This window comes from Megalobrama amblycephala, linkage group LG21 (assembly GCF_018812025.1).
Source record: "Megalobrama amblycephala isolate DHTTF-2021 linkage group LG21, ASM1881202v1, whole genome shotgun sequence".
Classification (NCBI taxonomy): Eukaryota; Metazoa; Chordata; class Actinopteri; order Cypriniformes; family Xenocyprididae; genus Megalobrama; species Megalobrama amblycephala.
The window spans coordinates 16,985,645-17,002,424 of NC_063064.1; the positions used below are offsets into that span (position 1 = coordinate 16,985,645).

The window sequence follows — 16,780 nt, forward strand, 5'->3', positions numbered from 1 at the left end:
CACCGCTTTCTGTCATCAGTTTACATTTCCTTAAAAGTGTGTGTGGAGAGCATGCAAAAACTGATCAAAACTCAGCATATAGGCTATTACTTGTCACACAAGGTTTTTTTTCTTTCATCTGTTAATTGTTTAAGTGAATATATTTCACATACTTATTCCTTTTACATGCTATATGAGTTTATTTATGGTATTTGCACATGTAAAACGAAACAAATTTTGTTATTTTTAATGAGTCACAGACACATATCCATTCTAATTTAATTTAATTCAATTCTACTGTAACAATCTTGACGGTTAAAACCATAATGAACATCCTTAGCGGGTATGCCTATAAGTTGATGTCAATCCACGAATCCAATCTAGGCTGTTACACATATATTTTTTTTTTCTCAACCATTTATGAGACAAAACTGTGTTTATGGGGATATTTTGACATTTTGTGTGTATGTGTTCACAAACTAGTCTATGAGGTGACTCTGTGCACAGCTCAGAAAACAGCGCATGGTAGCTACAGAAGTGTCTGCTTCATCTCGTGCTTGAATGGATTGAGAATAAAAATCACATTATTAATAAGCAAAAATCAAAATGTTAATTTTATAAAGAGTAGGCCTATTAGATTCCTGGCCTTAAGTAAATTAAGTGATTCCAGAATAGATTTTTTATTCCTAACTCTATTAATTAACTACTATAGGCTACAAAATTTCATTCATGCTATTTCACGTGAATAGTAACTACGGGACTATGTTAAATATATTTGTCATTTTTTTTCTCGATATTGACGATTGTCGTCTGTAACTGACTGTTATTATCGACATCACGATACTTGCAAGACATCATCAATAATTAGGGTTAATTAGGGTTGCAAAGGAGCGGAAAGTTTCCCGTAAATTAACCTGGGGGAATTTGGAAATATTCCAATTTGGAAACTTAACCGTAATTTCTAGGATTTTTTGGGAATTTATGAGAATTAATTGGAAATTTGGGGATATTTATATAAATTTATAATATTTATATAAAATGCATCATATACAAACATAAATATAAACATTTTGTTTGGTCATAACATGAAATAACAGTTATTTCTTTTTCGCGTTCAATTAATTCTAATTTAGTAAATATGTAAAATAAATATAATTTTTATTGCAGCAATTGTTATGTGTTATTTATTTCAGTGTCACATGATCCTTCAGAAATCATTCTAATATGCTGATTTGATACTCAGTTAACATCAATGTTGAAAACAGTTGTGCTGATTAAAGGTGCCCTAGAATTGCCATTTTACAAGATGTAATATAAATCTAAGGTGTCCCCAAAATGTGTCTGTGAAGTTTCAGCTCAAAATACCCCATAGATTTTTTATTATACAATGTTTTAACTGCCTATTTTAGGGCGCCATTAAAAATGCTCTGATTTGGGGTGTGTGCACCTTTAAATGCTCGTGCTCCCCGCCCCCAAGTTCGCGACTCCAATAAACATTGCATAAACAATACTGAAGTTCACAATATAACTCTCAAAATGGATCTTCACAAACTGATGCAGCATATCAGATCACGCAAGTATGGCATGTATTTTGTGGATGTTTGTTAACATTTGATTATGAATGAGATTGATAGTACTGCACGGCTAACGTGGCTAAAGCTACAGTTGGAGAGATTCAATAAGAATGAGGATGCGTTCATGAATTATACATACTACAAATGTTTTCGGATTAAAAATGAAAATAACGACATGGCTCTGGTCTCCGTGAATACAGTAAGAAACATGATGAAACAAATGTGGTAACTTTAACCACATTTAACTGTACATTAGCAACATGCTAATGAAACATTTAGAAAGACAATTTACAAATATCACTAAATATATCATGACATCATGGATCATGAACAGTTATTATGAATCCATCTGCCTTTTTCGCTATTGTCATTGCTTGCATGCTTCACAATACCTGCAGAACATCTGATGATTAGGCTGTGCAGCTCCACAACGTTAATACTGCCTTGCCTTGAAAATGGGCTAGTAGTATATGCAAATGACTGTTGCGTCACAGTCTGCGTTATGTTGAGATTCGGCTGGTTTTCCGTGGTGTTTTTCACGCATAAGATTTACATATGAAGGAGGAAACGTTGGTGTTTGAGGCTCATGGTATGTCATTTCCATGTACAGAACTGTTATTATTCAACTATGCCAAGGTAAATTCAATTTACAATTCTAGGGCACCTTTAATATTTTTTTGGAACCTGTAATACTTTTTTCAGGATTCATTGATGAATAAAAAGTTGTTAAAAAAAAATAAATAAAAACAGCATTTATTCAAAATAGAAATCTTTTCTAACAATATCACTTTAATATCAGTTTTTATCAATTTCACACATTCTTGCTGAATAAAATAATTTATTTATTATTTTAAAAAGAAAGAAAAAAAATTACTAACCCCAAAATTTTGAACGGTAGTGTATATTTTTACAAAGGATTTCTATTTGAAGTAAATGCTGTTCTTTAAATGTTTATTCAAAGAATCCTGAAAAAAAAAATAAGTATCACAGGTTATAAAAAATATTAAGCAGAACAACTGTTTCCAACATTGATAATAGAGTATCAAATTAGCATATTAGAATGACTTCTGAAGGACTGAAGACTGGAGAAATGATACTGAAAATTCAGCTTTGATCACAGGAATAAATTATATTTTAATATATATTAAAATAGAAAACCATTAAAAAAAAAAAAAAAACATGGAAAGTTTCTACCTTTGAAAATTCCTGGAATTTTGCAACCCTAATGATAATATCGTCATACAGCCCAGCCCTAGTGCCAACTGAATCCAATGAAAACATATCTAGTGAATATATCTTTATCTATGCTATATGCAAAAGAGCTATAAAGCAAAGAAAGTTTAAATCCCTACATTAAAAATGAAGATAATAAAGAAAAACAAGAACTAACTGTTAACAGATAAGAGGAATGTTCTGCAGGAACACACACTCTGGACACAATTACCTGTTACAGTAATTTCTTTATCCTGTAAATGTAAGAAACATCTTACATTTACATTCAATTACACGCAGTTATCCCTTTACAGTTACCTCTCATACAATACTTGAATTACAGGTTGACTTTAAAACTTCTAAATACAACATCCAACAACTTATTTCAGCAGAATGAATATTTTAATGCAGAATTTTAATTGTCTCCCTCTCTAATGCATCCCGTCTGTTTTGACACGCATCAGGGTTTTCAACTGGCACGATGCTAAAAGTTCAGAAGACCGAATCCATGTTTCACATGACGTATTCTGAGAATTTTTTTTTTCCTGAATTACCACTGGGTGTGAATAGTGCTCAAAAAAAACTTCACATCTTCTCTGACAGGCGGAACAAACAAACAAAAAATTTCTATCCAGCGAAGTGTTATCTTTTGCGATGTCCTAACAGCCTGGGTTTGCACACAACGCGTCCACGTGCGCTAATGTCCGATCCGTGACCTAATGACTCATTTGAACCGATTCATTTTAATGAATATTTAGAACAACTTATCTGTCCAGCACTGAACTCAGGAGACCTCTGTTAGAGTTCTGTCACTTCTGTTCTAGTGTATTCTTGGTTTTGTGACAGAGCTCTGACACTCCCGTATTCTCTTGTCTTTGTTCTTGTGTTTATGTTTGGTGTGAGCACATGGCTTGTATTGTGATTCCTTGTGCCATGTGCTCACCTGTCTATTGTCTGGACCCCACCCATCTTGTTATCTGTTCATTGGTTAATTTGCCCCACCTGTTCCACATCATTACCTGCCTTGTTTGTTCCCTACTTATTCTCCTTGTGTTTGCAGTCCTGGGTTGGTTTGTTGTTGTACTTTGGATGATCTTGTGTGTTTACTCGGTCAAGTCAAGTCAAGTCAAGTCAAGTCAAGTCAAGTCAAGTCAAGTCAAGTCAAGTCAAGTCAAGTCAAGTCTTGCTGTTTTTTATGTGTTCCCCTTGGGGTAGTTTTGGTTTGTGTTTTGTTTTGTTTTTTCTTAATAAAAGCCCATCATCTGCACCTTTGAGTCCTCACTCTTTCCAACCAACCACAGACAGTGACAACCACACTGTCTGAATCGGTGAAACAAATCATTTACTCTGAGTCTGAACAGCTCTGAAATGAGAACGTAAGTGTGTTTACCCCATTTAGCAATACCATTTAGTGGTTAATAAGATTCAGCCTTAATAATCCACAGTATTTTCAGGTTATTTATATGACAATGTGTAGTATATAACCTATAAAAATCAGTTAGTATAGACTGGAGTGAGGTGAAACCAGAACAAAGCAAGTTGTTGTTAGCTAGGCGCATTCAATTGTACATGGTAGAAAATTAGAATATTAGTTAAAATAAACTTTTTAATGCTACTTTTTAATATTGATTATTAATCATTATTAATATATGTACCAAAATAATTATCAGGTCTAGCAAAGAAGCATCTTCTCTTACAAAGCTATGAAATCACAGACTTTTTTGCAAAGAGGGCAAGAAACGATTACAGTAAGAGTGGCAGGTAATTTATTGTCAGTATTGGGCTCGCAGATCATGTGGGTAGGCTACTTTTTTACTGTTTGTGTGAATGAACATGTCTGTCAGCCACCACAGAAGACCATTTTTGACCCAGGAAAAACCCTGGCAAGTGCACCGGCGCTCATTCAGTAAAGTCTGAAGTTTAACGCAGACTGTTAGGACAAGCCTTCATGCAAAATGGAAATACTCACATGAATTTGTAAGGATATAACTGTAAAATGAAAATTTTGCACTGAGGAAACATATCACACATTAAACAGCACACAAATCTGTCAAATTAAGCTAATACATTAGCTTCAGTGCTTCCCACAGGTTTGAAATATACTTGCGGTGGTAGCCAGGTGAAAAATCCTCCTATTACCCACGGCACAAAAATGGTCTACTACATGTGACAAACAAATAATGTGTGATTTTTACTAATATTTATTTTTTGAAATTCATTTTAATTACATAGGCTACTATAACATTGAATTAAATATTAATATTATGCATTTTTATGCATTGTAAATTATGCAAAATTACAGCATTTAAATGATAGAATTCTTCTTGCTTTGTCATATAGTGTCTCTCTCAATGAATGGGACACAGATTTTACTGATACTAGTAAAATCTATAAATTGAATAATACATGTCAAATGTTCTTAGGCTTTTCTTCCTGTGGGGGAGCATCCCAGCGAGAGACTACAATAGTTTACTAATCAAAATAAATAAAATTTATTGTGTAACCAAAATACCAATAATGCCCAGAAAAAAAAAAAAAAAAGCTTAGCGTGTGACTTAATTATAAAGAATCCCGAAATACATTGGGACTCTTATTTTGAAATGTATACACTATTGCAGGCTGATTCTTCAGATGAGAGAGATAATATACTGTCCCGATACTGGTATATATACTGGTCAATACTGACCAGATACAATACTAATTTAAAAAAAAAAAAAAAAAAAAAAAAAAAAGGTTTATCGCATTTTGGAACCAAACTCTTCAAATATACTTGGGTGGCCGTTAATATACCTGGGCGGTAGGGCTGCACAATAGGGCTGCAACTAAAGATTATTTCAATAATCGATTAATCTGTCGATTATTTTTACGATTAATCGATGAATCGGAGGGAAAAAAACATTAATTTCCAACCTTTTATTCAAAAACAGAAATGACAGTGCAAATTCACAGTGCAAAAAATCCTAAGAACATGCAAAAACGGGTTGCTCTTTTAACATCCCTGAGCTGTTAAAGTAATAAAAAACAAAAAACAAATGGACTAACACAAAAAACATACACATGTATGCTTTACATCTACCAAATATATAGGTTTTTTTTTTTTAAATAAAGTGCACAAAAAGATGTATATTTTTGTTTAGCTTAAGATGACCAAGTGCTATAAAAAAAAACTTTAAAATGAAATTTAAAAAGTACAACAAACACAAATATATTTGTCAACAATAACCGATATGGGACAAAGCACAGAATAAATACATGACAACAGATCAGTGTTAATTTTGACAGCAAATTTTGATTTAGTTTTAGTCATAGTGTTTTGGATTTTCACTTTCGCGATCAAAGTGTATGCCACTGATAAGCATTGTAAATGCAGTATAACAGTATACACATACCAATTAAATGCGCAGGTCTCCTCTCGTGCGTCCTCCTCACTGGACGAGGCAATATCACTTTCGTTTCGCTTTCAGATATCTATTTTATAGATGCCACCAATGCTCTTATCTTTCTAGATGTAATTACAAAAATCAGAACAGTCCATAAACCTTAAATCCTCACGAAAACTTAAGTCAAGCCAGCTCGCGCGTCAACCTGAGAGATCAGCCTCCTTACCTTAAAAAGTCAAATTCTCGGTTTCTGAATGGACGGTTTGGCTTGATTGACATTCGGGCATGATTTATATACCATCGACCTGTCCTAAAACGTTAGCACGCTTTGATCGATTGTTTGGAGATCGCGTGTTTCTCCGTTCGAGAGCGCATTTCCTGTTCACATCCGCGACAAAACAGTTGATTATTTATGAACGAAAGCTCACAGAAACGTGAAAATGGTCTCATTTGAAAGAAAATATCCAAAGCTAAAAGATGATATAGTGTGACTGATTGAAGCAGCCCGTATCAAAATTGCGGGGGTTGATTTCTGTCTTTTCAAAACTGTGGGGGTCCTAACCCCCCGTCCATCGTGCCAACGGCGCGCCTGTTCAGAACAACGTTACGGGTCTCTCCGATGGTCTTTCCTCTACCTCCGCTCTGCTATTTATTTATTTATTTATTTTTGCTCCGCTCTGCTTTGCGCTCAACCGCGCTTTTTTAAGCCCCGGGTATACTTCACTTTCCGCTCCCGGACGCATCACGCGCGCAGTCACGTCCGCGCGTCTTTCAAAGTATACTACACCACGGATGCGTGCGGATGACCACGTTCGTCACATGCGCAGTACAGCTTTTTTCTATGCTCTACCTGACATCGGAGAGCAGCACTGAGTCGTGTCATCAACGTGACATTCACTGGGCATGATCGGAGAAGAAAAGAAGTGCATCCTTTCCCATATTTTACTTATCCCCCTCCATGAATTTGCCGCCCTAAACACGTCTTTGTACTCTTTAAACAGGTACAATTGTACAAATGTGGTTACTTTCTAATCTCTTCGCACAAACGCTCGCCAAGTTCACTGTCCATTGTCGTGTTTTTCTCTTTTCAAGTGTGTTGTTTTTAAAACGGTCTTTTCACACTCTTCTTTGACGGCTGAACACTGTGCTCAATACTGTGCGTATTGCCACCTAGTGGGCTCTTCTATACTGCTTGCGCATGCGCTGTTGCATGCGGACTGTCCGCGCGGTCTCGAAATTTGGCCTGACGAAAATTACGTCATGCGGATGGTGCACGAACGCGGACGGCCGAAGTATACCCGGGGCTTTATACTCAAACATCTCCGCGTCTTATTGAGAGGCGTAATAGTCGCGCGACACAACGAATCAATAATGAAATTCGTTGCCAACTCTTTTAATAATCGAATTTTATCGATTTTATCGATTCGTTGTTGCAGCCCTACTGCACAATTAATCATATTTTAATCGTGATAACGATATCTGCTTCTCTCGATTGATTACAAATAATCGTCACGATATTGGCCCGCTCGTTATTTATCCTGAAAACGTGCATTGATAAGCCACTACTAGCCACTCCTCTAAATGCAGAAGAAGCGCTGATGATCTGAAAACAAACATGTGCGCTGGAGTTTAGCGATCTCCACAGTGAAATTCTGCTTCAATGAAAGTGTCATACAGCCAGTCTTTGTTTCTTCAGAAGCCACTTGTACTATTTGTGTGACTAAATCTTCCATGATCAAACCTTCAGCGATGAATTTCAACAAATGCAACACAGATCTCCACCTTACTGTTTGCAGAATAAATGCACTTTTGCAATTCAATCGGGGAAAATTAACATAATTTGGAATTATTGAAAATAATATTAGGCCTAGGAGTTTCGCCGTTTTATCTTTCGAAGTTCCTAAAGGTTTTACCAGTTTTCATAATGTTAATCAGTTGAAAATGATATCGCCACTGGGACGTTCTAAAACGCTTAACATGAAAAAGCTTAACGTGGCTTAATTTACTAAGACAGTGTTATTAACAAACCAAACTTAATAAACACCATACTAATAAAGCTTACTATGTACAGAAAAGCAGATGAGCCCCGAATATGAACACACCACGTTTAATTAGGCATTTTCCTCCCATAAAGAAAACGCTTAAAATGGCTTAATGCACTAAGACATTAAAAAATTAAAAAGACCAAACTTAGTAAACACACTAATAAAGCATACTATACAGAAAAATTTGTTTGTGCAGAATTTGATCTTGATTTTTTTTTATCACTTATAGCCTACATTAAAGGTCCCGTTCTTCGTGATCCCATATTTCAAACTTTAGTTAGTGTGTAATGTTGTTGTTAGAGTATAAATAAAGTCTGTAAAATTTTAAAGCTCAAAGTTCAATGCCAAGCGAGATATTTTATTTAACAGAAGTCGCCTACATCGAACGGCCAGTTTGGACTACATCCCTCTACTTCCTTCTTTAATGACGTCACTAAAACAGTTTTTTGACTAACCTCCGCCCACAGGAATACGCAAGAATTGCATTTGTAGAGTGTGTTTGTTGCCATGTCGTTTGTTGCCATTTTCATCCCGCAGTCCAATCACCGGGTCTGATTCCGGCTCAAATTGCTAGGGTAAAATTAAAGACATGTTTACAATAACACTGAGCGCGTGCATCTCCACCATAGATCTCCACGTTATGGTAAGAGGCGTGACCTTTCTGGGCAAGGTTCGCTAAGCTGCTGTCGAATCACAACACAGGAACCGCTGGCACAATCAGAACTCGTTACGTATTTCTGAAGGAGGGACTTCATAAAACAAGGAAGTCATCAGCCCGTTTTTATGACAGTGGAAACAGCGGTATACAGATAAGTAAATTATGTGAAAAATACTGTGTTTTTTTACACGCGAAACATGAACACGTTATATTGCACACTATAAACACAATCAAAGCTTAAAAAAAAACACGAAAAACGGGACCTTTAAGTGATGTCAAGCTTTTTCTTTAACGGTTTTCTATGGGAGGACACTTAACGTGTAATTAAACGAATTGCGTTTTTTTTTTATTGGGCTCATCTGCTTTGCTGTATGCCTACATAGCATGGTTTATTAGTATGATGTTTGCTGAGTTTGGTCTGTTAATATCACCGTCTTAGTACATTAAGCCACATTAAGCATTTTAGAATGTCCCCAGCCAGTTTATATATAATATAATTTATATATATCAAAGAGCATCGTTCTTTGCTTTACGAATTTGAAGGGCAATCTGGAACTGTGGTTTGTCTCATTTGCAAACGAATTGTGTTGCTTTAAAAATCTAATGTGAATACAGATTACACGGCGCTCACCAAAACCATGTGTTTTGTATTGATTTACCGTCTAACGAAGTTGGTTAAATGAAGTCGGTGTGCCACCTACAGGCCTTTTGGGTGAAGTGTAGGTTGGTAAAGAACGTGCAAAATGGCCATTATTACATTACCCTTTTTGATAGAATAATCGTGATTAATAATCGTGATTACAATTTTGAGCAAAATAATCGTGATCATCAGTTTAACCATTATCGTGCAGCCCTACTGGGCGGCCCGCCCAAGTAAAGCCTATGTGAGGGAAGCACTGAGCTTGTTAAAAACAAAGAATTCATGTTTTGGGCAGCTTCGTTCACGTACCTTTCCAGCAGCAGCTTACTCTGTTTCCTCCACTATTTTTAGAAGCATTTTGTCCATCGAAATGTGTTATTCAGTGCTGTAATTTGACCAGAGTGGTGAAAGTTTTCCATGCACAGTGGGCAGACGTGACTAAACAATAATGACATTTGCTGTCGACGATTTTCATTATCGATTATTAGTTGCAGCCCTACAGACAACATTTCTCCAAAAATTCGAACAAAGTACACTGAGTGTACTGGGTGTGAAAACAGCTTATATTGATTTAGAGTGGAATTAGAGGAGTGGTTAAGTACAACCTCAAAGTCTGAGATAAGAGGTTGAAATTGTCTTTTGTCTTTATCTTTGATTTTAAGGCTTCTTAGGAGACCACAATGTATATCGACCACAAATAGGACTCATAAATATCTTCAGAACCTATTACTCTTGAATGGACTGTAATGGTATTGCGGTCTGTGTTATACTGTAATGCAAACAGAAAAGGCTTGGATTTCAAAAAATATTACAGCAGACCAGTGATGATTCATTTTCCCTCACAAGCCAAGTATGCAACAAGAGCTAACAGCGAGTCCAGTGCCAAACTAATACGCCTCTACTGTCAATTTCTATGTTTTTGCTTCTTAACAAATGTACGAATGCAGTCAGACACTCACACCCCAGACAAAACCTGTTTATGCTATGTGATAAGATTGTAAAACCACGTCAAAAGGTCTCCACAGCACCTTTAAAAGAAATGCTACTTTGCTTTTTCCTCCCACTCCATTTAAGGGTGAAAGAGAAAACAAAATTAAGCCCCCTTCAAAAAAATGAGTCATTTCTTGTGGGGAAGTCTGTACAGCTGTCCCTTCATTACTAAATGGAACAGAGTGATGATCTAAAATGTAATTAAGGACACGGTGTGGAGCGAATTTCAATGCTAGAATGATCCAACAGAGCCCATATGCTGAAGTGGAGATGAGAGCCCTGCCTGTGTTTGCTTAGCGCGATCACACTGTTCATTGGGACGACAGCAAAGCCTAATCTCACCTTGCACCGAAGGAGGTGAAATAAGAGACTTGATGGCGTGACAAACTCGTTTATCACTAAGGTCATTGGGTAGGAGGACTGTAATAACATTCTGTAAACTGGACTGCTTATTCAGTAAGTGATTGTGAATATCTTTAAAAGGTCAGCATGATGGTTTAGCTTTTCTTTAGATAAGCTATGTCACCTTCAGTGCCACCAAAATATCCTAAAACCAGAGAATTGTTCAAGGGTTTCAAGGGTTGAGCCACAAAGCACAACAAGACAATATCCCAAGAGTAGAATTATCTTGTCATCAAGTGTCACCTGAAGTGACAATTACTCAAATCAACATATGTAACATATGTAACACTTGATAAGGCTTTTCAACTACTATTCTGCTGAATTAAAAACGCTACATTTTGGGAGCTTTTGGCATTTATACTAGGGGTGTGCACAAATAGTCGAATATTCGAATATTCGTTCTGTAATTAATATTCGAAAAATAAAAATACTATTCGAATTTTACTATGTTGCTTTGCTGGCTGTAAATGCAGTGAATCCATGATAAATCCTAAGCACTAAAACTCACAGTTATAACTAAATGCACCGGGTGGCGCTGTGGAGCGTGTTTAACAAGTTTATTTTATTTGATCGTCACATAATGTTGTTCCTGCCTCGCAAAGTTTGGAATTACTTGGATGAAAATGATCTTACACAATGGAATTACTTTTGATCAAATGAATTAATGAAACCGAGTTATCATAATATCACCACCATATTGAGAAAGCACATGAAATCTAAACACCCGTCGAGTGAGGAAACACAGCTGTCCATCACTGCATTCACAACAGGTAAGCGCAGCTGTAAGTTATCCCTGAGTAAGCCAAGATGATAACTTATCTGATAGCAAAATGATTTTGAGACATATGCTTCCTTTAAGTTTCGTCGAGGGAGACATATTCACAAACAGAAAACAAGGTGCTGCTGTTAGGATCTTAGCTTGGCATACCATTATGTATTATCATTATCTTTGTGTATGCAAAGTCTGCAGTTCGTTTCTCACCCGAGCATGTGGATATTATTGTTTTTTTTCAACATGAACATGTGAAACACGATAAACATATACTGACTTGAGTGTATATGTACGTTACGTTTTGTACGATAACTGGCGCTGTCTGCTTTATTAGTGTTTATACAGCACTAGCCATGTGATGGGAATAAAATAACAGGCAGAAGAGAGATCAGAAAAGCCCAAGACCAGTTGCCCACTGAAGCTAAGCAGGGTTGAGCCTGGTTAGTACCTGGATGGGAGACCTCCTGGGAAAACTAGATTGCTGCTAGAATAGGTGTTAATAAGGCCAGCAAGTGGTGCTTACCCGGTCTGTGTAGGTCCTAACGTCCCAGTATAGTGATGGGAACACTATACTGTCACAAGCACTGTCCTTCGGATGAGACCGATGATTAAACCGAGCTCCTGATTCTCTGTGGTCATTAAAAATCCCATGGCACTTCTCATAAAAGTGTAGGGGTGTAACTCCAGTGTCCTGGCCAAAATCCCTTTATTGGTCCTTACCAATCATGGCCTCCTAATAATCCCCATCCATTGAATTGGCTCTATCACTCTTTCTCCTCTCCACCTACAGCTGGTGTGTGATGAGCGCACTGGTGCCGTTCTTCTGTACTGTCATGGCATCATCCAAGTGGATGCTGCACACTGGTTGTGGTTGAGGAGAGACCCCTGATATGATTGTAAAGCACTTTGGGTGTATAGTAGTACATAAAAAAGTGGTATATAAATGCCTCATTCCTCCATTCATTTATTCATTCATTCATTTAGGTCTAGTGGTTAGCACAAGGTGCGGTGCTCATACAGGTCATGCATGTTTCAATCCAGCTTGCAATTTATCTGAATCCCATTCCCTCTTTCTTGAATGAGGGGAAAGCAATCGTTGAGGAGGAGAGCTCCAGCAGAACAGTGAGAAAGAGACAAAGTTGTTTGGACTAGATGGGAGCAAGCTGAGGAGAGAAAGATCTAATGGACAAACCTGTGGCAGTCAGAGCCACGCTGCATCAGGTTCCCATGTACAGGTGGTCTATGATGTCCTTCCCAGGCCATCCTACCTGCACCACTGGGGCCTGGCTGACACAACAGCCTGCTCCCTTTGCCAGAGAAAGTGGACACTGGAAGCATATCTTCAGCTGCTGCCTAAAGCTGCTGGGGGTGTCTAGTACCGCTGGCAGCATGACCAAGTACTCAAGGCCATTGCAGAGAGCATCAGTTGTGCCATCATCAGCTCCCAGAGGTCAAAACCCTCAAAGCAAGCCATCAGCTTCATCAGAGCTGGAGAGAAACCAAGGGTAACATCTAAAGAGACCAGATTCTTTGAAGAGATTCTCAATACAGAGCAGGACTGGCAGTTGACCATGGACTTGGGTTGGCAACTCAGATTCCCTCAGCATGTCGTTAAGACCACCCTCAGACCTGACAAGCGTCCTTGAGCTCTGGAAAGGTGCTATATAAATAAAACGTAATAATAATAATAATAATAATAATAATAATATTATTATTATTATTATTATTATTATTATTGTTCTGGTGTCCGAAGAATATTTTCATGCTGGAGCTAACAGTGTCATGGCAAGATGGAGGAGGCCAATGAGTGGAAGAGGGAGAAATATGAGGAATATCATTAATGACTGCCAAATACAAGGATGGAAGGCAAGGTGCTGTGGAGCTAGGGTGCAGAGGCTTTGCAGGACAGTACCTCTGTAGGGCTTATACTGCACTCGGCATCACAAGTGAAAGGAAGAGGAGGGCCATCTATAACGGCTCTGAATCAAAACAGCAGATCTGTGGGAGAGTACTGCTAGGACAAGAAGCTGAGGCTTGATCAAGCTTCTCTGGGTCACCTGAGTGAGGGTGTCTGATGTTCGAGAGACCCGTATAACCTGAGGACCTTGGTAGGGCTGAGTATCACTACAGGTGTCCCGATTCAATTCCGATTCACAAGATCTCAATTCACATCTCGATTTAATTGTATTGTATTGTAACATCTTGACTATCTGCATGAAAAAATGTGTCAGATACGACTAAAAAGTACCATGTTATAGGGAAAAAACCTCTTAGTTTAAAGATTAGTATGGGTTTAAATAAATCAGTAAATAAGTAAACAAATGAAATAAATACATAATACATAAAGTAACATTAAACACTTATATAAAAGTAAATAAGTAAAAAATAAAGTGAATAAATAAGTAAATAAATCAATAAGTAAAATAAATAAACTTTGTAGGTGCCATAAATAGTGCTTAACTTGTATTTAGCCCAAAATATTTCCTTAGTGAATTTGAAGGTCAGCTGTAAAACCTAAGACTGAAGAACATTTCAAAGCAGTCTGGAACAAAGTAACTAAAATGCTTAAATTAGGAAAAGCAGTTCAATTACCAAGAAGGAGAAACGTCAAATTACCAAAACACAATTTATCTATAAAAGCTGTCCCCCAAGACACTCGCTTGAAAAAGCAGACTGGATGTGAAACCACAAAGCAGCGAACAAATCACAGAGCTTAGTAGAATGAAACACAATAAAGCAACCAATTTTCACATATCTGAAGGTGGCACTAAAGCAGCCATTACTCTAAAGGAACCATGCAAAGCAGGCCCAGAGTTGGCCGCAAATGCCCATGTGATCCAGCTGTGACGTAACAAAATATTTTGAGATGATAGAGCATGTGTATGTGACAAAGCATGTGTAAAGCACAACCCACAAACATAACACCATGCCTGCAGTGAAGTATGGAGTCATGCTGTGGGGATTTTTAAATGATTTATTAAAATATGGGGATAAAATAAAACCTGAAATATGCAACATATTTCAATTTAGTTTTAAAATTAGTTTTCAAATAATAAAACTTGTAATGTAGTTCAGTTGAGTTTGCAACACGCACTATTGGTTTCTGCATAGGGCACAACTGCGTCAAGTGGTCCTGCATGTGTAGGTGTAGAGGTGTAGATCTTCACTGCTTCTTACCTTCGATAGGTGAGGTCTTGAGTCTGCGGCAGATCCCTTGCACATCACCGTAGCATTCTGCAATCTTGTTGACCGCCTCGCCACTGCGGAGCTCCATCAGCTCACGGAGCTGCATCGTCGTGCAGCCAAAGTCCCCATCGTGGTCGACCTCGGTGACCGAGTTCCCCGGTGGGTGGTCTGCAGTGTTGTTAGCCATTTTGACACGTGAGTTTCAGTCACGCCTCACGATGTGAGACTTCCAATCGATCCACTTGTAAACGTAAGACTGAGTGATGAAGGAACGCTTCAGGTAGGTGATACAATGTTCCCAAGTTCAAGGGATATTGATGTGTGAGATGCACCACAGAGAAACTGGAACAGAACGAGAAAGACAGGTTTTAAATTATTTTGTATATCAACGGAAAAATGGCCTAATTTCTAAGTTTGAACATTTTGTGAAAGAACAGACAGGAAATGTTGACACCATCTAAATGACTAGGGACACTTGAGCTTGTGAATGAAGCATCATGTTGTGATAAAATGGGAAAAAGACAAAATGTTATGAAATACAGATCTGCCTTTCATGTTTTTTTTTTTTTTTTTTTTTTTTTTTTTACACAGCAGTTCTCCAAACTTTCACACACACACACTTGAACACTCGCAACATACAGATGCAACCCATAAAATGAACCAAATTTGCACATCTAATGGGAATCTCCATCTCAGACCCAGTTTCTGTCCATCGCAGTCAAACATAAATAATTAACCCCTGGAGGAATCCATAGTTTGGGAGCAAATTAAAGTGTTTACTGTTTTGTTGCCAGTCTCAAAGCCCACAGAAGGAGGTGGGAGGGAAACAGAGGTAGAAAGAAAGGGCACTGGGTTCAAAATAAGCTGCCGGTTACTCTGGCAATATCAGAGATAAGGGGGTCTGTGTTAATGTGAGATATGGGAGCTTCCAACTCTGTTTTTTTTATGCACATAGAACATAGAAAATGGAAGTCACTCTTTGATGTGTGCTTGCAGTGATCCGAGATGAAATTTTGGACTGGGATTCATCTACAAGCGCTACGGCCAATTTCCCACTATCACACTTGTACAGTCAGTGATGGTAGCCATAAAAAGCAAAGCGCTGGATGCTTGAAAGCCCTTAGGTGGATTTTAACCCAGATTGGATTACTGTCCACTCCTCCTTCAGTGTCGGTCAAGCTTCAGCCTCACTGTACACTGCACTGACCCCTTAACCTCTTATCGGAAGAGACATCAGACCAGGGCAGAGTTTCCTAAAAGCATCGTAAGCCTAAGTTGATCATAGAACTATTGCCATGAATGGAGCTACGATCAACTTAGGCTTACAATGCTTTTGGGAAACACTACCCAGGGTAGTTTTATTCTGAGCAAAATGACCTGATTCTTGTATTTAAACATGAATGAATTGTTGAAATGCAGAGGTCAATGATTCTTTACTTTCTTCAGCATTATCTTAGCCCTGGGGCTAAAGGTCTCTTCATACTTAAAGTACCTAAAGAGAGGTCAGATTTTAAATACACATCTCCATTGTTCTGTTTTATGAACAAGTGTGTGTTTGAACAAACCACATTAGTCAGGACAGAGTACAGCTTATTGAGTTTAGTTCTAACATTACTACTAATGTAACAGATGTCTGTAAATGTCGAAATGTGTAAATGCCACAAGAACAAGCTCTACAATGTTTCCAAACAAATGTCATCCATTGCCCAAGGCATTGAGAGAGGCCATTACCAAGCCTTCAGATTAGCAGAGCACATAAAATGTTTGAGTGCTTCTGTTGAGGAAAAAACTAAATCTATAAAGCAATGTCACATGCCATGCTTAAGAGGACCCACCCAGATTCATCTTTGATAGTAGAAATAGAATTAGGAACTCAATGTTTTTCATTTTATGAGGAAAAAGCCTGTGCAAAACTCACCGCCACAAGATTACAGTGTTGCAG

The 16,780-nt window shown here is 37.7% G+C and overlaps 1 protein-coding gene across 10 annotated transcripts in view; it reads right to left on the bottom strand.

Annotated features, from left to right (window-relative positions):
* Window positions 1–16,780, bottom strand: part of atp2b4 (ATPase plasma membrane Ca2+ transporting 4) — a 120,909-nt gene that overhangs the window by 47,154 nt on the left and 56,975 nt on the right. For all 10 annotated transcript variants that reach the window (XM_048171996.1, XM_048171997.1, XM_048171999.1 and 7 more), the window contains one exon: window positions 14,830–15,180. In XM_048171996.1, coding sequence (XP_048027953.1) covers window positions 14,830–15,025 — 196 coding nt within the window. In that variant the 5' untranslated portion in view covers window positions 15,026–15,180. The remainder of the gene's footprint in view (window positions 1–14,829; window positions 15,181–16,780) is intronic.